Source organism: Fusarium venenatum (genome assembly GCF_020744135.1).
Source record: "Fusarium venenatum strain MPI-CAGE-CH-0201 chromosome Unknown EDB82scaffold_3, whole genome shotgun sequence".
Lineage (NCBI taxonomy): Eukaryota > Fungi > Ascomycota > Sordariomycetes > Hypocreales > Nectriaceae > Fusarium > Fusarium venenatum.
This window is the reverse complement of record NW_027072131.1, coordinates 1599891-1626241: the sequence shown is the minus strand read 5'-3', so window position 1 is coordinate 1626241 and position 26351 is coordinate 1599891. Positions and strand designations below refer to the sequence as shown.

The 26351-nt window shown below is 48.7% G+C and overlaps 10 protein-coding genes across 10 annotated transcripts; 5 read left to right on the top strand and 5 right to left on the bottom strand.

Moving 5' to 3' along the window:
• Positions 1-2003: 2003 nt before the first annotated feature.
• On the top strand, positions 2004-3594 carry EDB82DRAFT_504099 (uncharacterized protein). The gene is made up of 2 exons (XM_065608723.1): positions 2004-2398; positions 2448-3594. The coding sequence occupies exons 1-2, from the start codon at positions 2171-2173 to the stop codon at positions 3204-3206; spliced, it is 987 nt and encodes a 328-aa protein (XP_065463818.1). The 5' UTR covers positions 2004-2170; the 3' UTR covers positions 3207-3594.
• Positions 3595-3999: 405 nt separating this feature from the next.
• On the bottom strand, positions 4000-6022 carry EDB82DRAFT_215381 (ATP-dependent RNA helicase eIF4A). The gene is made up of 4 exons (XM_025726748.2): positions 5466-6022; positions 5361-5413; positions 4877-5301; positions 4000-4823 (listed from the first exon to the last, which is right to left on the bottom strand). Exons 1-4 carry the CDS (start codon positions 5522-5524, stop codon positions 4170-4172), a joined length of 1191 nt encoding a protein of 396 aa, XP_025581284.1. The 5' UTR covers positions 5525-6022; the 3' UTR covers positions 4000-4169.
• EDB82DRAFT_504096 (uncharacterized protein) lies at positions 5759-6556 on the bottom strand. Its single transcript, XM_065608722.1, has one exon. The coding sequence runs from the start codon at positions 6397-6399 to the stop codon at positions 6175-6177; it is 225 nt and encodes a 74-aa protein (XP_065463817.1). The 5' UTR covers positions 6400-6556; the 3' UTR covers positions 5759-6174.
• Positions 6551-8600, top strand: EDB82DRAFT_215394 (uncharacterized protein). The gene is made up of 2 exons (XM_025726747.2): positions 6551-7181; positions 7251-8600. The coding sequence occupies exons 1-2, from the start codon at positions 6862-6864 to the stop codon at positions 8422-8424; spliced, it is 1494 nt and encodes a 497-aa protein (XP_025581283.2). The 5' UTR covers positions 6551-6861; the 3' UTR covers positions 8425-8600.
• Positions 8601-10127: 1527 nt separating this feature from the next.
• EDB82DRAFT_504088 (uncharacterized protein) lies at positions 10128-13086 on the top strand. Its single transcript, XM_025726746.2, has 3 exons — positions 10128-11436; positions 11492-12184; positions 12242-13086. The coding sequence occupies exons 1-3, from the start codon at positions 10511-10513 to the stop codon at positions 12792-12794; spliced, it is 2172 nt and encodes a 723-aa protein (XP_025581282.1). The 5' UTR covers positions 10128-10510; the 3' UTR covers positions 12795-13086.
• A 99-nt stretch (positions 13087-13185) lies between these two features.
• Positions 13186-14877, top strand: EDB82DRAFT_504086 (uncharacterized protein). Its single transcript, XM_065608721.1, has 2 exons — positions 13186-14273; positions 14322-14877. Exons 1-2 carry the CDS (start codon positions 13522-13524, stop codon positions 14725-14727), a joined length of 1158 nt encoding a protein of 385 aa, XP_065463816.1. The 5' UTR covers positions 13186-13521; the 3' UTR covers positions 14728-14877.
• A 257-nt stretch (positions 14878-15134) lies between these two features.
• EDB82DRAFT_477004 (uncharacterized protein) lies at positions 15135-16915 on the bottom strand (the record flags this gene model as incomplete). The annotated part of the gene is made up of 2 exons (XM_065608076.1): positions 15135-16616; positions 16793-16915. 2 exons carry the CDS (start codon positions 16913-16915, stop codon positions 15135-15137), a joined length of 1605 nt encoding a protein of 534 aa, XP_065463815.1.
• A 1004-nt stretch (positions 16916-17919) lies between these two features.
• On the top strand, positions 17920-19368 carry EDB82DRAFT_477003 (Alpha/Beta hydrolase protein; the record flags this gene model as incomplete). The annotated part of the gene is made up of 1 exon (XM_025726742.2): positions 17920-19368. One exon carries the CDS (start codon positions 17920-17922, stop codon positions 19366-19368), a length of 1449 nt encoding a protein of 482 aa, XP_025581279.1.
• A 112-nt stretch (positions 19369-19480) lies between these two features.
• Positions 19481-21097, bottom strand: EDB82DRAFT_215307 (uncharacterized protein). The gene is made up of 3 exons (XM_025726741.2): positions 20827-21097; positions 20514-20694; positions 19481-20459 (listed from the first exon to the last, which is right to left on the bottom strand). Exons 1-3 carry the CDS (start codon positions 20971-20973, stop codon positions 19594-19596), a joined length of 1194 nt encoding a protein of 397 aa, XP_025581278.1. The 5' UTR covers positions 20974-21097; the 3' UTR covers positions 19481-19593.
• A 977-nt stretch (positions 21098-22074) lies between these two features.
• On the bottom strand, positions 22075-25918 carry EDB82DRAFT_504080 (uncharacterized protein). The gene is made up of 12 exons (XM_065608720.1): positions 25332-25918; positions 25018-25286; positions 24788-24970; positions 24240-24731; positions 24046-24149; positions 23772-23999; positions 23281-23724; positions 23005-23232; positions 22853-22957; positions 22719-22803; positions 22548-22653; positions 22075-22492 (listed from the first exon to the last, which is right to left on the bottom strand). The coding sequence occupies exons 1-12, from the start codon at positions 25819-25821 to the stop codon at positions 22458-22460; spliced, it is 2769 nt and encodes a 922-aa protein (XP_065463814.1). The 5' UTR covers positions 25822-25918; the 3' UTR covers positions 22075-22457.
• Between the last annotated feature and the right edge of the window lie 433 nt (positions 25919-26351).

Genomic DNA, 26351 nt, shown 5'->3' with positions numbered 1-26351 from the left:
TTAAGTACCAACTTGACCAGCAATTGACACACTTTCTGGTGATAAGGATATGTCGTCGATGCTAAGTTACGGTTAAAGGTCTGTGCTCTGGGGTGCAATGTCACATCTCGACTTCAAGCTTGCTTCGATTATGACAATTGATACTATCTTTATCCATTCTTGTATTCTAGAAGATCAAGGACTTGGTGTAACTGCATGTGCCTACGTTTCTTACCATACTGCGTTAACGGTGTCTCACTGTTATAGTACATACAACCATGACTGCGTCTTGGGAGAATATCCCGCTCACCTCGCGTGCAACCAGTAACCTGGTCGACCAATGCGTAGAGGTTGAAAAGTCACTCATCCTGCTGCCAAGTCCTGACCGGGACCCTTGCTGAGAGAAATTAACTGACAGTGTGTGTCTGATGGCAAATGCTTAATGCGACGTTCCGTTCTTGTTGTTTGGTGGGCCGTGCCGCAACCCAAAAGTCAAGCGCGTCGAAACAAAAGTCGTTTGTTGCCGCCGAAGCCTGCATGTGGCTGGAAAATTACCCAGCTCATCACGGCTTCTGATAATTTGATTGGGTATACTACAGTGAAGAACAGAAGCGCTTGCAGAAACATGGCCTATCATACCGGCAGATCAACGGCCAGGGTCCAAGAAGCGGCTGTCCTTCCAGCCAATGGGATAACAAGAATAGCCTCTCCTCCCATGATCCCAGCTTCAACTCTACCAGGCTTAACCGCCGGGCGATTTTTACCACCCAGTGATATCGCTCAATATGGGAAACGGACATGATGGACCTGTCAGGGTAACATGCAGAAATTGTCCCGGATGATTCCAGCCGGGGGAGTATGCTAATATGGTACCTTTTGGCTTACGAGTTCCCCGACCATGGGAGAATGCAGACACTGCTCTCTGTACTCTTTCCATAACACCACAGCTTTCCCAAGTTTCTCTGTGGATACCTCTATTTTGCATCTCTACTTTGGCTTGTCCATTTGTTTCTCTAAATCTTACCAAATAACTACTCTGGTATCACAAAAGTCGGCAGTACGGCAACACAAAGTTAGCACGCTCTTGTTCATCCGCCCTACCAAGGTTGTGATCAAACCAAACCAGGCCAGCGGAGCTTGACCACCATCCCGACAGTCATTTGGGCGTCTAATTCCAAAGCGAATCGAATCACTCGACGGGCGGTTCACATCTGCCTATCACAAGTCTTGCTGTATATCCGCTCATCTTTCAGGTAAGGCCATATTCTGTTTCTATTTGCGGCACCCCCTCAGTCTAATGTCCTATCCCGTTCCTTGGTGTCTTGATCTTGTCGAATGAGCTTTCATCTTCCCTCTATTGCCGCCATCCTCAAAAGTCGTTGCCTCCCACGCATGTCCGTCTGGCCGGACCTCTCTCCCAATCTTTCGATAGCTGGTCTCTCTGTTCTTCTGCAATTTCTTCTGTTCTATAACGGGTGTGAGCTTGGACTGAGTCGAAGTTCTTATACCTGCTTCATCAACATCGTTAACTTGCACTTACACGTTTCGTTGTTGATATCTTCATTCAATTTTCACATTTACTCGTTCTAAGCATGGCTGGTCCAGGTCCGTCTCCAAGGGAGCAAGCTTACGATAGAAGGCATGACTTACTGACTGATCGTCTTACAGAAGATAAAAGAAGGCCTGCCGCACTCAATCTCACTGCAGCTCGACCTGGAACATCAGAATCATCATCCTCAGACGGCTCTCTAAAGCCCCGAACTCCTCGATTTGCCGAAGCAACCTCAGTCCACTCACCAGTCGAGGCTCGATCACCATTCGCCGATCCCGAAAAGTCACACGTTGCTCAACCTCAACCCGCTGACATTGGTTTTGGATACATCGCCCAGCGAGAATCGATTCCCGTCCCAATGACTCCTAAGACGCCACTCAAGAGCGCCATGAAGGTGCCGGGAACACCTGCTCACCTCAGGAATCCCATGAGCCCAACATTTCGAGAGGAGGATATTCTTGAGAAGCGTGAACTGTCTACCGAGAAGGAGCAGGCCCGTGATGTGGTATGTGAAATAATTTATCTCAACCTGGTTTGATCAATTCACTAACGGATCAACAGAAAATCAAAGCTCGAGTCCGCCTGGCCAAGTTTGCACTCCGAGGTGTCAACTTCAGCTGTTCTCTTATCATTCTTGCGATGCTTTCGGCCTCGTTCTCTATTTTCAACGCCACTAGATCCTTACCTGAACAGAGCAAGATGCCCTCGTGGGCCAAGAACACCAACTCGTGGCCCCAGAAACTTGTTCTTGCTATGGCTTGTGTCTCTCTTCTTGCTTGTATCATTGTCTTCATTGCCTATTGTCGAGGTGGCCACCGACGTGCCGAGAAAGTAGGAACCTACTACACCATGTTCGCCATTGGCTGGGTAAGTCGGAATCTGTATCCAATTTGTGAACTGGGCTAACTTTATATAGTTTATTCTCGCCTTAGTCCTCTGGGTTATTACTGCTATCCTTTTCCAAAACTCAAGAAACAACAGTAATAATAAGGACATGTGGGGTTGGTCTTGTGTAAACAACCATCGATCCGACGTCTTCGGCGATAAAGTCGACTATGCACTCGTTTGCCGTCTTCAAAACTGGGCCATGATTTGCATCATCATCGAGATCGTCGTCGAGGTTCTCGCCATTCTCCTTTACAGCGTTGTCTTCTACCGCTACTACACCAAGCGACGCCTTTTCAAGTCCATGGACATGCGAGACCGCGCCCGTTCCGATCTTTACCTTGCTCAACTCCGCAGCCAGTCTGCGCCCAACACTCCTGGCTTCGGTCCCAAGTCTCCCGCCCTCAGCGCCTATGCCATGTCCCCCCGTCATCCTCCCGCTGCCTACCGAAACCTGTCCGACATCAGCGAGAACCCCAATCCCAACCCCTTCACGCCAGGTACTCAGTTTGTTGAGCCTCAGTCTCAATTCGCTCCTCAAGATACTGGCTTCAAGCTTCAAGCTCCTCCCATGAAGGCTCCCTCTGCTACCCCTAAGCTGAACCAGTCCGCTTTCACGCCCACTGAAGCTTCGCCTCCTGCAATTCCCACCGTTCACATTTCCGAACACGGTCCCACAGGCTCAGATGAGCCCACGTATGAGGCTGTCCCTATCCCCGGTGCATACACCGGACAGGCTATCAAGAGTCCACCAGCCGCGCAAACATCCTTTGGCCAAAGCTACTACTAGAGGGTGTTCAAGATTGAAAACGACGAGCTTTTGTCTGGTTTGTTAATTACGGTTCTGCGTGCTTTGGCCACCTTTTCTTCTTGGTGGTTACTGAAGTTATATTTATCACGGGGCGGCGATACCACATTTGGCGTTATAAGGATGGGTCTAAGACTTGACCCTACTACATTTTTGTCTTTGGTTTCTTTTGTTTTCAACCTCCTCAAAGATATCAGGAGTCGTATATAGTGTGCCGTAATTTGGGAATGACTGTACAGTTGGCAATGTGCAAGGATGACAAAGATGATGGATTAACGAGCTACAAAGCACTTTCGTTTGTATGAGAGAGAGCCTCGATAGGCTATCGCTCTAGGTCTCAATATTCAATTATAACATTGAAGTCTACTTTAGTTCATTTCGCCGTGTGAAATTGTAAACAACCCAAGAAAAGTATGTTGCCCTTCTTTTCTTATTGTCCGTCTGCGTCAAGAAAACGACACAATTACACATTGCACAAAGTGAAAGTTGGAACACTACAATCACATAATTGCATAGGGAAAGAAAATTTGAAAGATAAAAAGAAAAGCATTCATCATAAAACGACACCCTAAATAACAGAGACAAAAGGCAGGTTTGAAGAACCATTGCATTACTTTTTGGTATCCCCCATGCACCTCCCAAAGGGATCCAGGCGCAGAGGATTTGCCCCGAAGCCCTGTCATGTGGCCCAGTCGGGATCTCCTCCCCATGTGTCGTCTTCCGGACTGGTGGCAGCGCAATATGGTATAAAATGCCCGCCACCCTTCCAGGCGAAACTCTAGAAACGAGATCTATCAACAACTGCCACAAAGAGATTTCCCCGTAAAACCTTCCCAAAGATGTCAGGCTGCCCTGCGTCGTCTGGTCGTAAAAAGCTGGCGGGACAGCCAGAAAACCGGATTTTGGACGATCCGTGTTGCTTTTTTCACTTTTTTTGCCTCAAGCTTAGATGAGATCGGCAACGTTCATAGGCATCTCATCAACCTGAGTGCTGTAGAACGCTTCTATTTCCCTGAGCATGCGGATATCTTCGGCTGTTACGAAGTTGATGGCGACACCCTTTCGGCCGAAACGTCCTCCACGACCGATGCGGTGGATGTAGTTCTCACGGTTGGCGGGGAGATCGTAGTTGATGACCAGGGACACCTGCTGGACATCGATACCACGGGCCAGAAGGTCAGTGGCAATCAGGACGCGAGAAGATCCGGATCGGAACTCCTTCATGATCAGGTCACGCTGAGACTGGTCCATGTCACCGTGCATGGCGGAGACAGTGAAGTCACGGGCAGTGAGCTTGTCGGTGAGCCAGTCGACCTTTCTGCGAGTGTTGCAGAAGATGACAGCCTGGGTGATGGTGACGGTCTCGTACAAGTCGGAAAGAGTGTCGAGCTTCCACTCCTCCTTCTCAACAGCAATGTAGAACTGCTTGATACCCTCCAGGGTAAGCTCGTCCTTCTTGACCAGAATGCGGACGGGGTCACGCATGAACTTGGTGGTGACCTCAAGGACATCCTGGGGCATGGTGGCGGAAAGGAGGACAACCTGGGTGGACTGAGGGAGGAGCTGGAAGATGTCGTAGATCTGCTCAGTGAAACCACGCTAAAGGAGAGTTAGCGCAATGAACAGAAAACGTGAGAATATAGGTTTCTTACAGAAAGCATCTCATCGGCCTCGTCAAGAACGAACATCTTCATGGCGTCGGTCTTGAGGATACGGCGCTGGATCATGTCCTGGACACGACCGGGGGTACCGACAACGACCTGGGGACCGTCCTGGAGGGCCTTCATGTCATCACGAACACTGGTACCACCAATGCAGGCGTGACACTCAATGTTCATGAAGTCGCCAATAGCGATAACGACCTTCTGGATCTGCTGAGCAAGCTCACGGGTGGGGGCAAGGATCAGGGCCTGGCAAGCCTTGACGTTGGCGTCGATCTTCTGGAGGACAGAGATGGAGAAGGTGGCGGTCTTTCCAGTACCGGACTGGGCCTGGGCAATGACATCGCTGCCCTTGATGACGGGCATGATAGCACGCTGCTGAATAGCAGAGGGACGCTCGAAACCGTAGGCGTAGACTGCGCATTATTGTAAGCGGGTTGTGGGATATACAGGATGAGGCGCTGTGGACACTTACCACCTCGGAGGAGCTCAGACTTGAGGTTCATGTCATCGAAGGAGTCGACGGTCCTGTATTGTTTTATTAACTCAAAATCTTCAACACAAGCAGGAATGTACTCACTCATCGTAGTTACCCTCGATCTGTGTCTCAGGGACATCCTCAAGACCCTTGTCAGCCATGATTGCGGTTGAGGCTTTTGAAAGTCTAGATCAAGCTCGGCTCGACCTAGATGTGAGAAATCGCGGGGTGAAGGAAGCGAAAAAAGAGGGCAGAACTTCGACTGAAGACTGCGCCTGGTAATCGTTTAGTGGAAAATAAAGCTGGTATCGACTAGACTCGAGATTCTCAAAGAAGGAGAATCAACAAAAATCTAGGATGGAGATGTGTATTTGTGTTGTTCCTGCTGAATGGAGTGGGAAAGAGAAGAGAGAAAAAGTCGAATGAGGGGCGGCCGTGGAGGCAGTATTTTTTTTTCTTCGCTGCCCACCCGCTTACCTCAAACTGCGCACTGGCCAATCATAGAAGGTTTTGGCGGGGCATCGGATTAGGGTACATTGGGCCGACTTGTGCTGCCCTCTTGATTTTGCATTTGGCCTGCCTACTCCGCTAGCCTCGCTCTTGGACAGGGTACTCACTCGCTCACAAAGAGTCTGCAGCTAGTCATTTTCATTTTTCTGCCACTACAACAAGTTTTTTTCTTCTTCACTGACTCTCTTTCCTCTGTAGTTGACTGCACCTGTACAGGCATCCATCCCACTTTAGGTGCCCCGCTGAAAAAAATGTGCCCCTCCACCCACGTATAACCCCGCCACCTATGCTGCCACGACATTTAAGTTTTTGGTGATTCTGCTGACAATATAGTTGTGGTTGAGAATTTCGTCATGCTACTGCTATTTAAACACATATCTATTATTCCTAGAGCTCGTATAACCACAATTGCTATTTGATATCTGGAGGTGGCAGAGTCTCTATCGAGGTACCTAGCCTGCGCACTAAGATACAGAGAGGTGGGTGTATGTATACATGAGCAGAGAAACAGGTATGAACAGAACATAGTCCTCACGGACTTCTGAAGAAGTACATTTATTTCCAAAGAGTGATTTTTAGAAATGAAAAATCAAACTATATACAGTAGAAAAAAGATTCAAATAAAATCTTTAGGGGCAAATTCACGTAACCTTCCGTTCAAGCAAGAATTATTCTGCAGTACAACTTTAGACTAATCAGTCTTCGTCCTTTTGCTACACCCATTCCACTAACGATTTTTCGTCCGCCCTACGCACTAAAAACTGAACTTACAACACCCGACTGATCTATCGCAGTAACTGCTGGAAAACTGTACTGGTGACTGGGTAAATTTGTACAGCATCGCATCGAACCATTTTCAAACAGTTTGTTTCTCCACCCCGAGCTTGGCTTCTACTACTACCTATTGTGCCCTTCCCAACTGAACCTTGTCTTTTTGCATCTCTTATGCGCAGTGGCAGTGGGACGTAACTTCAACCACCAAAAAAAGATGCCATCGGCCATTCCTGATAATGGCACTCGCCAATATAATTCGCTGTGTAATAGGACGGATGACATCTCTGAGTCAACTCTTCAGAGTGACTCAATCCCTTCCCATCCTCTAGGACTCAGGCCTCTAGGCAACCAGTACTTCTTTACAGGCCGTAATGCTAGGCGGTCAATCGGAGCATGGAGGCTTCTCCCAGACGAAGTCGTCTCGCTTGTGTTTGAGCAGTTTGACGCTGAGGCCCTGTTGAAGCTTGGTCACACTTGCAAGTTTTTTTATGCCTTTTGCCACTCAGATGAATTTTGGAAGCCCATATTCTTACAGTAAGTTCGCTTGACTCATGAACAAAATATCCTGAGGTGTCCATGGAACGGCAACTAAACTTAATCAAGGTCACCACCAAAGGATAGCAAGGATATTCAATGGCAAGGGTCATGGAGGTCAACTGTCCTAGGACTCCCAAGTGACCAACAAATCAATATCGACTGCAGTAACGTCTTTTCAGATGTCCTCCACCGACCATTTGCTTGCAGCCATATCATCCTGTCCCAGTTCGCCTCAAATATCCCCAAGGCAAACCAGATCCGCCGCTTGGAAAACCTGAACTACGACCAGTATGCCGAGAAGTGGACTGAACAGCCATTCATCCTTACCAAGTGCATCCAGGAATGGCCAGTATTCAGCGAATGGACCATTGATAGCTTGCTTGAGAAGTATGCTCATATCGACTTCCGCGCTGAGGCTGTGGATTGGCCGTATGCAACCTACTATAACTACATGAAGAACAACAGAGATGAGAGTCCCCTGTATCTGTTCGATCGCAGGTTTGCGGAGAAGATGGGCCTGCGGCTGGCCGACAAGGAAAACTCGGCATACTGGAAACCGGAGTGCTTTGGGCCGGACTTGTTCGAGGTTCTCGGGGATGAACGACCTGCCCATCGTTGGCTAATTGTTGGTCCTGCGCGGAGCGGTTCAACCTTTCATAAAGATCCCAATGCGACAAGTGCATGGAACGCCGTGATTCAGGGAAGCAAGTACTGGATCATGTTCCCTCCTACAACACAGGTACCCGGAGTTCATGTCTCTGAAGACAGCAGTGAAGTCACTAGCCCCCTCAGCATAGCTGAATGGCTCCTCACTTTCCACAAAGAAGCACGGCAGCTTCCCGAATGTATCGAAGGCATCTGCGATGCGGGTGAGATTCTGCATGTTCCAAGCGGGTGGTGGCATCTGGTGGTCAACCTCGAGAGCGGAATTGCCCTTACACAGAATTTCGTGCCCCAGAGCTTGAACCTATTGTCAGAAGTCGTTTCCTTCCTCCGGGATAAGGCTGATCAGATCAGCGGTTTCGAAGATAGGGTTACGGACCCATCTGGACTCTTCATGGAGAGGATGAAGAGTAGCTACCCGGAAGTCCTGGAGAAAGCATTGGATCTGGCGGACAAAAAGAGCGGAAAGAAGCGCAAATGGGATGCTGCTGTTGGCGCAGTAGATGATGAGCAGCAGGGTGGAGGCGGTGGTTTCAGCTTTGGGTTTGGAGGTGACGACGACGATGAGATACCCTAGAATAGAGGCGCCCCTTTTCTGGCCTCGTTGCTTCGGTTGCCAACGAGTAGATAATTTGTGCTTTTTAGCGATATATAGACCAAGAGGCGAAATTGAAGAGAACATGCATCACAATCTGTAGCTACACCATGTGATGTTTGAGCACAACCATGTTAATCCGTCTACCACTCCTCATTCTCGTGGACTCACCAAGGCTTATAGACATGAAGCTGGGGAGTGATAATCAGTCGAGATTGGACAGACGATACGATACATATGTAGAAATGATCGGACGAAGAAGTATCGAGCAACATCTTGCAGCTGTCACAAATTCCAATTTCTATAATATCCTATATGCCGTACAGAGAGAGTAGTGTGGCTGGTATAGATCTACCTTGTTCCATTATAAGAGCGGGCCGTGGGAAGCCTGGAAACTTCTTGACAAGCCATGAGCACTAGAAACGATGGTGTTGAATGTTCACAGCTCGCTAGTTGCATTCGACATGGGGGCATATCCAATCAACGTTGGCCAAATGTGACAGGTCAGGCTTGGGCTCTTGATTGCTTCGAAGCCCAGCGACTAAATTTAGGTTTCGTTGCATAAACAAGGCATCCTCAGATTAGTCTAGATGTAAGATACACATACAAAATGTGTCACCCATTCGATGACGCTGTTACGGCCAAAGGCTGAGCCTCTCGTTCGTCTTTGCTGATGCGATTGGTCTCTGATTCAGCCAAGTCAGTCGACCAGGGGGGCTTGTGATACTCTTTGCTTTTATTCGCGAAGATCCTCTTCTCCTTGTGGCCCGGTCATAATAACAAATGGAAACAGTTTTTGTGAGTACTTAAGATAACTTGTTCTGATATACACATTCAGTATAAACACAACAGTAAAAGAGTACTTTTTGAGTGTATGTGAATCACATGCTACAATGTCATCAAATGCCTATATAAGGCTGGGCTTACTTGGCTGGACGAACTACAGTAGTTCCCAGCGCCACCGCATTGAATAAAAAAGTGCCAAGGTAGCAAACCGGGCTTGTTTTTAAGGGTGACACTCATGGTCGTAATTAGAGGGAGACATTTGTTATTCCGACATTGACCTGGGTCTGCCTCTCACTTTCATCCCACTTTCAACCCGTGAGTATAGATGGTAGTTTTTTCTGATTCAGTTACGGATGGAACACTCTAGCTACCAACCCATCGGCATATACGTTATGTAAGGCTAATTTTGACGTGAGACCTTAAATCAACATGTAATATGTCTTTACTAACAAAGGCCATACTAATGGATCACTTGTTGTCATTCCGAAACACGATCTGATTCAGTCCGCCCCTAATTAACGGATCGAGCTCAGCTAACTTACCTGTCATCATGGAAGCTGCCTACGCCCCCTGGCCCAACCACTGTAGCTGATTCACAACCTTCTAGAGCTTAGCACGTTCTCTCCCTGAGCGAGCTGGAAGTCCTCCCCGGGGCCCGTGTTCATTGGTAATCCCCACTTCCGCTTCCCGTCCGGGCCCTCCACCTTTCCATTAATGGACATGGGCTACCTAATGCTGCATCATCTCCCATCCATCTCCTCCTCCTTTTCACCGTCCATTGTACAGTACTATAATCTTTTTGCTTGAATGCGCTTGCGCTTCGCTTCTCTTTGCTTTCACTTTTGTTGCATCGTCTCTCTGATTCTTGTTTTCTCATTCTTCTTCTCCTTGCTTTCGCTTCTGCTGTCATATCTTTTAATCTGTAAGTCCAAGACACTCCTTTGTCCCGGCTCTTTGTCCCATCCATGCCCCCATAGTCTTTCTATCCACTATCCACCTACCTACCCATCTGTCCCTTCTTCAGCTCCTCCGCGTTGCTGGTTATCACATCCCCGACCCAAGCTAACAGAAGACGGCACAGCCTCTCTCACCTTCTTGTTCTTCTTTTGCAAGCATACAACTACACTGTCTCGAACTCTACCGAACAACGTTGCTCTTCGCAAGATCCACACGAGCTTAGACCCCTGTTGCGCTATTGCGAGTCTCGTCTTGCTCCAGCCTGAGCTATCCCTAGCTTCGACTTCTACCGCTCGAAATCTAATAGGACAACTGCTTGGCAATCATGGTCTCTGACGAGCACTTCGAGATGTGCTTGCCTGTTCTGCAGGATGCCACCTTGGAAGACGAGGACAAAACAGACAGGCTGGAGGAGCTCTTCCGCAAGGAGACCAATCTCACCGGCACTTCTCTTGACAATGCAATATTGGACGCCCTCTGGCGCTATCGTGATAGCGGAGGCTCGTCAGCATCTCCGCCTCCAATAAGACCGGCAATACTGCGACGTCCCTCTCCTGCCTCCTGGCGTGGTTCACCAACACCTATGTCTGGTTCTCCGAGACTCGCCGTGAGCCCCCTCGCTCCACCAGGATTTGTCCCATCAACCTTTGGCAGGACTATATCGTCGACAGTATCACCATTCTCCTCGCCCCGCGCTTCGCCGCGCATGGCCCTGGCAACACCTGTCATTCCTCATAGTCCAAACTTGAATGCTTACGAATTTGCGAGTGATCCAACCCCGGCCACAGAGATCTTAGGAGAATACCAGACTGAGAATGTGGAGTGGCTTGTCAGCGATGATGCTGCCAGCATAACTTCGTCTGTCAGCACCCCGAGCGCCCTGAATGCTGCTGCTCCGGAATTCTCCTCCATGACGGCGCAGTCAGCTGATATGTCGCCATACGACATGCTGCGATCCATCCTCGGACAAACCAAGACCGACGACGAGATCGAAGCTGCTCTGGCACAGAATGGATACGACCTCAGTGCGACCATTGTTTCCTTTATGGAAAGCCAGACCGGAGATAATCAGCCGGGTGGTGTTTCACTGGAGGAACCCAAAAATGTCTTGATTGGAAAGTCGGTGGACCGTCCTTCTACGCCTCTTGGACAACAAAAGTCCGGGGTTATCTGCAAGTTCTACATGTCAACCGGGCAATGCTTGCGTGCCGACTGTAGATTCAGTCACGATCTCAGTAACCACTTGTGCAAGTAAGTGGTTGTACGCTATTATTTCAGGGAAAACAAGGCTGACAGTTCATCTTAGATATTGGGTAATGGGCAATTGCTTAGCTGGAGAAACATGCATCTTTTCGCACGATCCCACCAAACTCATGAACAAGCTCACGCTCGATGGCGCCAGCACGCCACCATCAAAACAAGGGGGCTTACAGCTAGGGGACCTTAACTCGTTCCCCTCGCTCCGACCTGGCACCCCGGATCATTTAAGTGGTTTCGCTGGAAGCAACAGCTTTCCAGGCGTAGGAATAACGCCACCGCCGGGCTTGAAGCATTTCCAGGGAACTTCCAGTCCTCGTGCTCGATCTCGTCCTGGTAGTCGGCATCAGGCCAGGGAGCCCGATATCTCGGCACCTGCTCTGGATGACAATGATGCATTTCCTTCGCTAGGCTCCGCTTCTATGAAGCAGGGCAAGAAGCATCATGGCAAGCGAGGCGGTCATGGTCACGGGCATAAGGAGAATATGGCCCCCAACTCACTAGCCGACATTGTTAAGATGTCACCCTCGCCCAGTCCTGTTCGTCCTGAGCTTAAGAAAATAGGACGTAACGGGAGCTCAACCGGTGCACGAAACGGAGAGAACAGCCCTGCCGCTCAAGCAATCCCTATTCCCAAGCATATCCCGTGGTTGGAGACTGGCGAGCGTGCCAATAAGGCGTATTTGAAGGCGCGCCAAGAAGCTCTCAAGCATGGCGGCCTTCGTAATAAGTTTCTACAAAGGTTTGTTTTCTTGGACGAAAAAACAGTTGTGACGCATGGACTGACTCGACATTATAGCGCTGCGCAGGCGTGGAATCGCAACGACGCCAGGGCTGCTAAGGCTCTTAGTCTGCGAGGACAAAGCGAGAACGATCTCATGCGCAAGGCTCATCGCGAAGCTGCGAGGGAATTGTACGAGGAACGTAACAAGGGCAACTCCGAAGGCTTTGAGCTATACGTCGACCTTCACGGTCTTCATCCTGAGGAGGCAGTCGAGTATCTCGAAAAGATTCTGATGGAAAACAGCCGAGAATCGCAACCCATTTATGCCATCACTGGTTCTGGACACCATAGTAAGAACGGCAAGGACAAGGTTGGCAGGGCGGTTCGCAACTTTCTCAACGAGTGGAGGTATGCGTACCGTGAGTTTTCGGTCCCCGGAGATCGCAATAACATGGGAGGTATTCTCGGAATCGATGCTCGCAGCTGGGACAAGTCTCTCGCAAAGGAAGGGGAGGGCGAGGATGACAAACAAGAGGTGGATATCCTGAGCCAAGGCGTCGAAATCGGCGACGGCAAGGTCAGGCTCTTGGTGCGTGATCCGCCCAAGGGTCCTAGCGGTCGTCGATGACGATACAGGACTAGAATAGAAGAAAGCAGTAAAATCAGACACCGTTCTATAACAAGCAGCATATTATCCTGTGATTTTGTACTCGAGTGTTTCAGAAACTTAGTATCTTAGAAGCCTGATAACTTCCTAGTAGCATAACGTCCATCATCAGCTTTGTCTTAAAACGAATACGGTACAAAACGGCCGAGTTTATTTTCAATTCAGTACAACTCGCCTCATCTCAACGAAGGATTGGTATCAGTTGATGAAATATGATGCATTTATCCGCTATGCTATGTAAAGAACAGTGAGGTTGTAATGCTGCATGTTTCGAGTCTGATAGACCTCTCTCTTTGTACTAAACGGAACAGGCATAGTGACATGCTTGGTGGGGCCGCTCCTGCATGGGATTGCTGACACTAGCAACGTCATGTACCTTGCGTTCGACCCCCAAAGACGACAGTACAAAGTATAGCTTTAAACAACACTCATCGCTAAAGGACCTCCCTTGGAACATCATCAAATGCGATAAAGTACATTGGCAGGCCACATTACGAGCTTCAAGAATCGATAAGACTTACGACTCTCTATACATAACCCTCGCACCCCTCAATTGTACCGCTACAGCCTCATTTCCATCCGCGCGTTCCGAATCTTACATACCTATACCAGAATCTAGACATGGCCGCATAGTTCACATCATCACAACCCGAACATAACTGCAAACGGAACCCGTCTCATACCGAACATGCCTGCGGACTATAACTCGGCCGCTCGCGCCCTCGCGCTCTCTCCGGATCGCGGTTCCTCTCCCTCGCCAACCCGGCCACCCTGGTCCGCCACATCGTCGAGCCGCCGTCTATCGAATCCGCTCATGGGCCGTCGTCGCGCAAGTAGTAGTTATGCTGGCGGCGGGAGAACAAGCTTCGTGAGTCGCATTTGGGGCTCGGTCAATTTGCTCGGCGAGCAGGTCTTCAAGGTGTATTTGCGCCTGTCCCCTCTCCAGAGGATCCTCGCTCTTGCAGGCGTTGTAACTGTGGGTATATTTGGCATTCTGGCGATAATATACTCGCATGTCTTTTTCAGATGGCTTGAACCAAAGGCTGAAGCGTGGCGCGCTCTTCCGGGCGGTTGGATATTGGCTTTCCTTCTCGTTTTTGTCACTTCATTCCCGCCTATTGTTGGATACTCGACTGCCAGCACCATTGCGGGCTTCGTCTATGGATTTCCCTTGGGTTGGCCCATTGTGGCATCAGGATGCACAGCTGGCGCTCTTTGTGCGTTCCTTGCCAGCAGGACCGTCTTGAGCAAGTACGTCGATCGCATGGTCGGTCAGGATCACCGCTTTGTTGCTCTAGGCCAAGTCCTGCGACAGGAGGGTATTTGGTATCTCACTGGCATTCGATTCTGCCCCCTGCCATTCAGTCTGAGCAATGGTTTTCTCGCTACCATTCCTAGTATCACACCGCTAGCGTTTACAATCTCTACAGCTCTTTCTAGGTACGCCCAGAATTCTGTTTGATGTTATACATGCTAATTAGCCTATAGCCCCAAGCTTCTCGTCCATGTCTTCATTGGTAGTCGGCTCGCTCTCCTAGCTGAAAAGGGTGATAAGATGTCCGCCGGTAGCAAAGCCATTAACTACCTCAGCATGCTTCTTGGCGGCGCTGTTGGTCTTGGTGTTGGCCTTATCATCTACAGACGTACCATGGCCAGAGCTGAAGAGCTTGCCCAGCAAGAAGGCTTAAACCCTGCTGGCGCATCTGTTGAAGAAGGCGAAGCTGGCTACGCTGACTCTGATAACTCTCCTCTCATGGATCCTGACGATGCAGCTGTCCTTATGTCGGATGATGATATCTCGCTATGGGAGAGGGATGATACGGAGGGTAGGTACCACGATGAAGACGAAGACGAAGACGAAGATACAAATAAGAGAGGGAATCAAAGTGCTTGAGGCGACATCTTTTAGAAAGACTTTGCGCAGATTTGGCATTGGCAAAACAAAAAAAAAACAAGTTTGCTTTTTATTCTTAGTCTTGTGGATTAGACGGCGTTCTGGATGTTTTACAATAGGTCACGGATTCTTAGTGAAATCAATGAATGATATTAGAAGATGATGATACGTATAAAGCAATTGTTCGTGCGTGCTATAAGAGCCAGGTTTGGATATCATGTCGCTGTACTGGAATCAAAGTCTGTAATCGATCGTCACTTGCAACCCTTTTGCGGCTGCTCAATACCATTCAAATTCAGAGACATCGCTAACATTCCAATAAATCAAATGCGCCAACGCCGTCGCTTATGCATTCTTCCTTCGATGCGAAAACTGAAAATAGAGACAGTACCAATAATATGATTGAATCACTGATTCCCTCGGTATTGGTTCATGAACTGTATCGCCTGTTCCATGGGATAGCCAATGAATACAGGTCCCGTGAAAATCATCTGCGGTCCGTTGTTTGTCCCCTTGATCATGTCGGGGTTGATGAAAGTAGGTTGAGGTGGTGTTGTGTGTTGATGGGGAGGTGGTGGAGGACCACCGTCATCCTTGGTCGGCGAGAGAGATCGAGGATGTTCTGGTCCTTGGTGTGAGGTGTGTACTGATGATGCATCCTGGTTCGACGGCATAGTTATGCCCATGGCTGCCAACTTTGTATGGTCGAACGGACATTTGCCAGGAGTCTTTTTGGTGGATTCCTGGGTGCTAGGTGTGGTTTGAGCCAAGACTGGCATACAGACTGGCGCCGGTGGTGGTGATAGAGGCTGGTCGTCGTCTTGGCCTGAAAGCTCGAAGACTGGAATCGATATTCCCCACGGTCTACTAGGGGACTCTCCTACTCGTACTTCCTTGAGCGGTCGGTCGAAGTGGCTTTGTCGGTCCCCATCCTCCTGAGTTGGCACCTGGGTGTGGTCGGGATCCGAGTTTACGCTAACAGCCTGTGCCCAGTTCTCAACCCTCTCGTTAGAAGGCTGGGCGACATCACTTGGTCGATTCGGATCGTCCTCCGCTTCGGGCAGCATGGGTGCATGCAGCTGGCCCAAGCCCTCAATCATGCTCACAATGTCGCCATATTTAGAATCTATCTTCTTCTGATCTTCGTCACGCTGATACCGGCGGAGGCAAACTTCATGGCTGCGAGGGAGTTCATGCTTATGCGTCTCGACATAGTGTGCGATCTCCTCTGGGGAGTGCTTATCCATGTAGCGAATGGGACACTTGATGGCCGAGGAGACATTTGTGCGAGCTTGCTGAGATGTAGATTCTTCGTACATGGCTGCGCAGATGGGGTCCGCCGAGTGGTGCGGAGTGGTGTCCTGCGCATCATCATCGTGGGCCCCAGAGCCGCTGGCCGTGGCGGGCTTGGAGAACGGGCATTGAAGATGGCCCTTCTTTCCTTGGACCGTGAAGTCTTGTTCTAGCGCGGTCGACATGGAGGTGGCTACGTGGGAAAGTTGCGACTCAGTCTCGCGGCTAGAGGCAGTGGTTTTACTCGCTTCGCCCAGCGAGGCAAGCTGATTAGCTACTCGACGTCCGTCACGGATGACGAGGGCAAGCTGATGTTGGGAGCCGGAGCTGTACGAGCTTGGCAAAGGTAGAGGAACAGGCAATGAATTATCAAGAGGTGTATTTGGAGGTATCTGGAGCTTAGCCAGGGTATCGGCTATTTCAGGCGCGGCCGGAGCATATTTGTCAGCCAGATATTGGAACTGTTTTTCGTTTCGAGTTAGCGACGAATCCATGGTATGTTTTCTTTGACGTGAAGAGTGGACAAAGATAGTGTCAATCAGAAAATAAAGGTTGTCAATCTCGGCATCAGGTTCATTCAGCCTGATGCTCTTGATCTAGAGCTAAGATAATCATCATACTGACTTGGGAGGGGAAAGCTCGACAGCTCCGCTCCGGTATCGCCGAAACGATGTTTGGAGCTTGCGCGGCCAAGGAAAGAGAGAAAAGGGAAAGGCCGGGTTGTGTTGCAGTCTCTAGGACCACTAGGAAAATATGCAGTTGTTTTTCTTACCTGTTCATGAGCAAAGCGTAACTTGTGCTCCAAGACAGTCTTTCGATCTGTCAAGGTCTGAACTTCATCAGCAAGGGCGTTGAAAGCATCTGCCAACGTATGCGCAAGATGAAGATATGCCATGCCCTTGGCTGTGAGTTGTTATGAGAAGGAAGAAAGGAAAGGAAAGTAAATAAAAAGAGGAAGTGAGCCAATATTTATTGGAGGAGAAGGAAAACGGAAGAGATTTGCGAGATCCAGAACGCAAAGCTGTTGCTGGAGCAAGGCGACATCAAAGTGGGGAGGACAATGAGAGTTGGATAATGATTGGTCTGATCTGGTCTTTTATGCTGTTAGTGGGTGTGATAGGTGGGTATGCACTTAAAAGTTAGGGTCCGTTTAGAGGACGTGGTGCCTGTTGGCTTTATGAGCTAGGTACGATGGAGTTGGTTGATTTTTAGCCGCGAATCGACTCGGATCTCCAAGCCTATGAGCCGCACTTGGTTCGGGATAAGACATGATGATGCAGCTTTGACAGAGCGTAGCACATACTAGATCTTTCAAGACATCACTTACAAATTCTGGAACATGCAGCTTGATCATGACTTAATGTCTCAGAAATGTAGTCTTGAAAGGTTGGTTTGATTGTGAACCTAATGGGTGGATACAAGCCGAGGCATGCGCTTACCCTGTATCGCAAGCTTGATTCATTCTGTAGTTGGAATAAACCACATATTTATTAGTTGGTTGATACGTCTTGGAGCATATCATGGAGAACGAACTGGTAGATAATATTCAGTATGTGGACAGTCAGTTTTCATGGCCCTGCGCCTGCAATTCTGGCCGTTATGCATGTGTTCCATACTGATGCGACAAAACTTTTGATGACACTGGATCAATTTGCATGGTTAAGGAAAACTTGTAATGTCAGTTTCAAACATATTCCTCAGGAATAAAGAAGAAAAAGCTGATTATCATCGATATGCCTGATCTCCCTAGAAATATACTGAATTGTCTGTTTTGCCGCTGGGTTGGTAGTAATGGGCAGGTGTTCGGTTGATAAGAACTGCATGTGTCTACACCTATCAACCCCGCCATCAGTCAGAACCAATTCTATCATCAGCATCATCTTCATTCTTACCGACATCATGTCTACACCCGAAATCTTATCTATCCCTTCCGCGGAGATCATTAGCAGCAGATCTCACATCCTGCCAGGGCAATTGCATGTCACAGAGTACTTCTTCAAAGTCCCTCTCGACTATACGGATACTGAGAGCGGTATATGTACCAAGCTCTTTGCTCGCCGAGTCAGAAAGCATGATGTTCCCATCTTCCCACCCGATGACGATGATAACGAGAGCAAGTCCAAGTTCGAACATGGAGAGGCTCCTAAACCATATATGGTCTATCTAGAGGGTGGCCCTGGCTTTGGCAACCGTGAGCCACAGGACCATCCCCTTACCAGCCACGCTTTAGCCAGGGGCTACCAGCTGCTTCTGCTCGATCATCGTGGTGTCGGGCTGAGTTCACCAGTCTCTGCTGAGGTTCTCAAACAGTTTTCCCCAGATGTCCAAGCACGTGCCAAGTTCCTCGGCCTCATGCGTCAAGACAACACAGTTCGTGACTGTGAGGCCGTCCGCAAGTGCCTTACTGCCTCGTGGCCTGCTTCCAAGCAGGCATGGTCGATTTTTGGACAATCTTACGGAGGATTTGTTTCTTTGTCCTACCTTTCGATGCATCCAGAGGGCCTGCGTGAAGTCTTTCTCACTGGCGGCCTGGCCCCTGTGGGCAAGGAACCTGATACAGTGTATGAGGCTACTTTTCGCAGGGTCGTGGAACGCAACGAGCAGTACTATGAGAAATTCCCAGAAGATATAGAAAATGTTCGTCAAATTGCTGGTTTCATTGAAAGCCAAGGAGGGGAAATCCCATTACCTTCAGGAGGTGTCCTTACAGTCCCCCGTCTCTTAACTATGGGCATCTCCTTTGGAGGACACGGAGGCTTCGATTCAGTCCACTCAACAATTCTGACATTGAAAACCTCTTTGGACTTCTTCGGTTTCTTTACCAGGGCATCTCTAGTACCACTAGAGGGCTGGACTCCATTTGATACTAACATCATTTATGCTATTCTCCACGAGGCCATCTATTGTGATGGTCCTGGCGTGGTATCGCGCTGGTCAGCAAACAATGTTGGGAAATCTCTCAAAGCCTTTGGCTGGCTAAACAGCAACTTCTCTACTGCTTCGACTAGCGGGCCCCTTTACTTTTCTGGTGAAATGATCTTTCCTTTTCACTTCGACACGTACCCAGAGCTCCAAATGCTTCGTGAGGAGGCTGAACTGATAGCCAATCGCGGTGACTGGCCTGCGCTGTACGACCAGGAGAAGCTCCGCAAGAACAAAGTTCCAGTGTATGCTGCATCATACGTCGAGGACATGTATGTCGACTATAACTTTGCCAGAGACACGGCCAAGCTGGTCAAGGGTACAAAGACCTTCGAGACGAACGTCATGTACCACTCAGCCTTGAGGGCAAAAGCAGATGATGTTTTGCATCAGCTTTTTAGCCTGAGAGACGATGTTATTGATTAGATGGTATGTACGGCTGCACACAACTAGGACAAATGCCTCTACCACGGATGAATAATGACTTGACGGACGCGGAACTTATTCCCTGAGAAATCATAACCTCTGACGCCCCCACGGTTGCCTTCCTTTTATCGTGACCCTCAAACTCTCCTTTTGCCCGTGACAGTGCCAGCACATATGGCCAAAGGCCCATTTCGATTTGAATTCGAAACATTAAACATACCACACCTAGTGGCGACGGTTGGGCCGACTATGCGCAGGTGGACGTCGCCCTAGATGCTGCAGCTCGTCCTCGTAGGCTGAAGTATGAGTGGCCTCCATCGAAGGCAGATCCGCCATTGGCTGAGAATGCCTCATCACCGTTTCTCTCAAGATAGTAGCAGCCAACTCCGGATTGCTCACCAAGAACTCACTCGTTTCCTCAGGATAGCGCTTCCACAACAATGGTTGCAGAAAGCCTACACGTGCCATCACCATCTTGAGCAGCTCATCCACCTCTGGAACGCTGCGATATAGTTTCCTGCATAGATGCATCATATCCGGCTGTGCGGCATCCCAGCCTGCTGTCTCGAGCATATCGACACATGATCGCATCACAGTCTTTCGGAAGTCATCCATGAGGAAGCGGTTGGCGCAGATGTAGACGTCGAGGTGAAGCTCATATGCCAGAAACCACGTCCGTAGATCCTCACCCGTGATGCGCTCAGGCAGTCCTTGCAGAGATGGAATTGTAGCCATGGCAGCAGGAGGGAGCATGGCCCCAGGAGGCGGCATACCACGCCTGGGCCCTCCTCGAACATAAGGTAAAGGCACAGGGATGTTGACGTCGCGAGATCGATTGGCGCCGCACTGCCAACACCTCGTGAAATCACGCCTTGCAAGGCACCGAGGGCAAGGACATCCAGGCCGGTGATGGCCTGGTTGTTTATCCTGGCCTTCGTCAAGGTCAGCAGCTCTGGCTTGTCGCCGACGGCGACGGCGCCATGAAGAATTCGATGTTCCTGAGCTGGAACTGCTGCTTGATGAGCTCGAATCTGAAGCTTCTGCTTGTTCGGAGGCTACCTCAACCCCTTTGCCTTTATCGACATCGGGCTCTATTTGTGAATGAGTAATTAAGCTTGGAAGGTAAAACGAATCTTTTAACTCACCCAGTACACTCGCTGCCGGTCTAATAGGTTCAAAAGTACCTTCGTACAAAAATGCAACTAAGAAATGAAAGATTGCGGGATCCTCTTCCGGCAAGTCAATGATTTGTTCGCTGGCTTCCCTGAAATTCCCGCAAAGAGCTTTCTGAAACCACCCGGCCTGAAGAAGGATGTCTTTGTGGACCTGAAATCAACTGTTAGCTTCATGAATCTTGAACTGGCGGCCTTTACGTGCGTAGAATGTTTGGATATTATTTATAGGACCGACCCGTATCGGTATAGGTGGACAGGCATACCGTCCATCTGCTGAACTGACCCAGAGATCCTCTGTCGTGCTGGGAACTTTACCCTCTGTCTCATCCTGGTAGTGTGTTTGTATCACGATGGGTGGAGGGACGCCCATAGCATCAGCGGGAGTATGCGCTGTGATTGCTGAACCAGCAGAGTCAGCATTTTCCGCCATAACAACTTTATTAGAATTGTCCGGTTTATGGAAAGGAGTCTATTGCAGGTGGAAATAAGGATATCTCATGTGAGCGCGTGAGAAACGCGAAACGAGGCCTTGGAGATGTTCATCATACGAATTGTAGTCGGAGCAGGAAATAGGCAGGCAGGCAGACAGACAGGCATAGCATTGACTACACACACGCAGACCATTCCATAGGTATTGGCTAGAAACAGCCAACGGTATGTCAAGCATGTGGGTGGACAATGGCTACCAATTGCAAGCTGCAGCCCCCAACCTTTTGGCTCTCTTCTGTGCAGAATAAGCAAGGCGCAGACGACCTGCAGCGGTACAAGCGCTTGGCTGAGATAAGATATGGTCTCGTAGGTAACAGAAAAGTTGGTCTAAATCGTCAAAACTGACTTAGTAATTTCCTCTCATCTGTTACCAGCGCTAATTTTCTGACACCTACTAAGTTAATTCCTCTATTACGTTTTTCGAGACCTCATCGAGGCTTGATCATACGGACTGTCTAGTTGAGCCATTTTTGGGGCAAATTGAGATAATGCGTTTTTATTATGAACTGATTCATCTCACGTAACTCGGAAGTCTGTGTGAGTGGAAACCTAGTTAGTTTCTGAGACTGCATAGAGTGAAGTGACATTCCAGGCACATGGACTGCCTTCTAGGAAAACAAGAATATAAAGAAAAAAAAAACTGATAGACCCTTTTGTTCCCTTTGATTCTGCGTAAACTGGATAGATGCCTAAGTCTCCCAAACACAATCGTTATTCTCAACCACAAAGTAAATATTGTAGATGTCAAACTGCCTTGCAAGTCAGTTTAATAAAACTCGAGAGGAGTGAGCCCTATGATTCAGGATCTTGGAGAGTGATTCACTGCTATGTATCTAAGAAAATCATATATTAATCCCCTGTATCAATTTCACCTCTCCTCAACCTCAGTGACTTAACACTCAAGGCGCTAAATCGAAAACCGGTTTCATGGACCCCTATTTATAAAATTGAGTAGAAATAGCAACTACTGTTTGTCAAAACAGACATGCCTAGAGAGTCTGATGTGCGGCTTCTATTGAACTGGCCTCAAGACGACCAGGTGGGTTAGTATTACTACATCCAACATCAGATGGTAACAGGCTATACAGAGATGCTCGATCAGATAGCTTATTTTGTCCTGATCAAGCCTCAGATAAAATAGCAATTGCAGTGGTTCTATGTCCGAGACCGGCTCGTCGTCCCTTAGCACAAGATGCGGCGATACCAACTCTAAGCAGTTTATCCCGGTTCTTAAGGCATACACTTTTTTCCGGCTCTGAATTCTAGATCATTCGTCATGCTGTCATATGCAGTCTATCGCACGCCTGTATTTGACCGACTTAACCTAGAACTGCAGGCTTATCTACTATAGGTTCTATTTTAAGCCAGGAGAACGACGAGAAATCAGCCTCATTACGGTCCACCTATGCACTCTCCTGATACAAGCTACTCCTCGTCTATCTCCGCCTGCATTTGCACTTCTTTGAAAAAAAAAAACGTTAGTCTACCGAGCAAAGAAGCAGGTGATTGACTTACTCCAGATCTTGCTTGCGGCGTCAGCTATGACCTTTGCCTTGACGAGTAGCTTCTCTTCATATTTCTCGTTGTCCTTTCCTTTGAGACGGATTTTATTAGGTTGTGCCTGAGCAGATTAGCATTTCTAAGTGGATGGTAACTCAATGTTGGCAGTTGTGTTGAGATACTGACCTGCATCAATATGGGCAGCAGCTCTGTAGGATCTGCATTTGCGATTGTTGCTACTGTACGAAAACCGTTCTCCCAGAATACGCGTCTGCGACATGTTAGTAACGCTCACTACCATTAAAGCAAGGCGCACTTACGCTGTCCGGCTTTTGATGAAGGGAATCTTCGCCAAAGCTAGCAGGTCAGCTCTTGCACCAGCCACGAGTCGATCAGAAAAATGGTCAAGAGCTGCGGCCATCACTCTATAATCATGTTAGCGACGCAACTGAGAAAGTCCAAGGTGACGCACCCCCAGCTCATTTGTTCACAGAACTTGATCATTCCAGCAGCAAAACCCTGACAAGTCTGTGAAAGGTTTTGGACCATTCCACGAGGGACGTCATATTTGCGTGCTACAACATAGATGGGCACCTCATTACAAAGATCACGTAACTGAAGAGCCAGGTAGAAGCGTCGATGCACTCGAGCGATCTGCTTCTCTTCTGGCGTGGTTTCTCGAAGCGTGGCCCCTTGAGCCCTTGTTGACTATTATTATGAATGTTGCACCATTGGGGGCTGAACTTACAACTTGAGAATTGTCGTAGGCTTAATACCTAGAAGGCGCAAAACCCGCAAACCACTCTCATCTAAGCCTTCCATTTCATTTCGGAATACCTGCCAGTTTACCATGATGCCAGACTCTTGCACAGGGGTAAATGTGTATAAGATGTGCATTTCGCCATCCATGACAAACGCCTGGAGAGCTCGGCTAAGTTCATCATGGACGAACACACCGTCATCCGGGTCGATGGCCGAGGCCACAATTGCCCTCCCTAATTGTGTCGCTGTGAACATCGATAAAGAGTCTTGAGTGACGAAGCCCATGGATTCTATTTCCTCTAGGCTTGAGGCTATGCATTTCTTGACAAACTGGGCGTCATGAGTGTGGCTCAATAGTGATTTCGAGAAGTAATCCGAGATAGCCTCATAGCTTGTTGCCAGACGAATAGATATAACCTCCAGCAGAGCACTGATCATGTTAGCTAAAGACAGATATTAGTGCAGACAAGGACTTACCGTTGAATACGTCGGTTCTCAGTGTTCAAGCAGCTCGCGACCGGGGGCAACTCGGCGTTCATGAGCTCCACAACCTGCTCGAGATCGTTCTCTCGACAGCAAAGGTATGTTTCGCCAATGGGTGCCTTGCCTTGTCTTCCTGCACGCCCTCGCATTTGTCTTAGCATAGATGGACCGACAAAGTCCCGGCCCATTCGGCAGTTGTGAAGAATCACTCTTCTTGCTGGCCTGTGCCTGTTAGCAAAGATCTTAGTATTCAAAGGGATAGACTTGCAGATTAATACCAGCCGCCAGACTACATGTGGCGACGCAAACGAGCAATGTTCCAGCATCGTACGCCGCCGCGACGAGATCCCTCTCTTCAGTCGTTAAACCAGCCTATGCCGTTAGAGATGTTTGTGAGACTCGTACTAAAGTTGACTTACGTCTATTACGGTTAGTATTGGATTCGGACATTGTGAATAGACTGTTTTGCTTACGGTGAAAGGCGACGCCATAAAGTACAGTCTCTTCTAACGCCGGATCAAGTCCAGTGTTGAGACTTCGTAGCTCTCCTAGTAGATCCATTCTTCTGTCCACAACATCAATCCTAAGTTCGTGCGGTGCAGGCATGGCTCGACTAATCCACCGTGCATCCGACTCGCACATATCACGACTCCCAGCAAAAACAAGGGCTCCGAAGCCAGCAATAGCAGTTTCGCAAGCCAATGTCACTACCGCATTTAGCACTGGGTCGCGCAGTTCCTTGTGAGTAGAAGGCTCGATCCGTCGAATGGGTTTCGTCTGTGCCTGTGTTTGTGTAGTTCGACTATTGAGCTGTGCTGCTGTCTTGATGAGACTGCTTGTAGACCCTGCGGGATAAATATTGCTGTCATACACGAGATGTTCCTCAATAGGAACTGGTCGATACCGAGTTTCGTAACAGTGTCCATTGATCCACTTAGCCATCATGTCCATGTTCTGCTTCTATGTTAGAAAATGCGAGAGGTATGATTGAAGCTAGTGATCAGACGTACCGGAAGAGTAGCACTCATGCCAACGATTTGCACAGGCTGTTCAAGGCTGAGCAATTTGGTCGCCATGAGTTCCAGTAGATACCCTCGGTGATCATCATCAATCATATGTAGCTCATCGAGCACAACCGCGCGAAGTTTAGAGATGGAGCAATCATCAATAGCCGTATTCACGAGTGCATTTGCCTTGGAATTGTCAATAGGGTTCCAGTAAGGAGATCATCTAAACCAACCTTCTCTAGTGTGCATACACCGATGTCAAAGTCGGCCCAAGTCGCTCGAAGTTTCCCACCTCCAAAGAAACCCACGACACGGACTGTATTTTCATCAGCCCGTCGACGCCAGATGCGCTTGTCATCATCGATAGCTGTATCAGGAGTAAAGCGTAACCCTTGTACCACATTACGAAGCCAGCGAACTTTCTCTTGAACTAATGCAACATATGGCAATACAAGGAGGGCTTTTGTCCCCTTTTCTTGTAATATTCTCTTGAGCATAAGCACTGGATGTGTCAGTCAAGCCCACATAATACCATTTTCGGTCTCACCATCAGCCACAAGGGATTTGCCACCACCGGTCGGAGCACAATATACCAGGTTTTTCTCCCCTGTCAGGAGTCCGGGCCCTTTGAGGCACGATTTCTGCCATGGATATATTTGTTTTATGCCAAGCGAAGCAAAATTATCAACCATTTGCCGTGGTAATTCATATGAAGGATGGCTTAAATCAAGCTCGGGGTCACGAGAAGCAGTAGGGGTTGCAGCTATAGCTACTCTCTGAGAATATTCAGAGGGCCCGACTCGCTCGTCTAGACGAACAATGCGGCTCGCCGAGATTCTAGGAGGAGCTGAGGGAAGGCTGGAGGCTCTTTGGAATTGAACTGTGGTACGAGATGCAGGCGGAGCTGTTCTATATTCATCCCCTGTAGTCGAAAAGCTCCTTTTGTGTCCAGCGATAGAAGTTGTAGCAAAGGCAGTCTTGTTTTCATGCGTTGTTTGGACACTGGTTGTGTGCATCAAACCTCGCATGCTCTTCATGATCAAAAAATGAAAGGGGACAAGAGGAAGAAGAAAGCAATCGTATCCGTACAAAAAGCCAATAAAGAAAGAAAAAAAAAAAAAGAAGAAAAAAACAGCAATTAAACCTCCAAGTCCATAGCTCTTTGTTTGTAAAGTCACCACAAATTTAACGTGACTCGCGTGTTTCGACGTGTCGGAAAGAACAGGCGACAGACGCGATGTCACGTGTAACTTAGACGGAACGCGGGGGCTGAAGGGTGTTCCTGACGATTGTGCCCCGCGACAAGATGAGGAACGATGATTGGTCACTGGGCCCTGCACTGTTTCCCATCAACCGCCTACGGCAGGTGGCATAAACCTGACCTGCCTACCTTCCCTGCTGGGCCTGCCTCTTCCATTCAGTGTTCCTACGTTAGTGCCCCTGTTTCCGTTAATTCGCATCAATAAACTTGAAATTATTTCCACCCCATTTTTAGGAGATACCTACTCCTTGGTCTATTGACTTGTGTCATTTATCGACGATAGATGTTATCGGTCCTATTTTACTT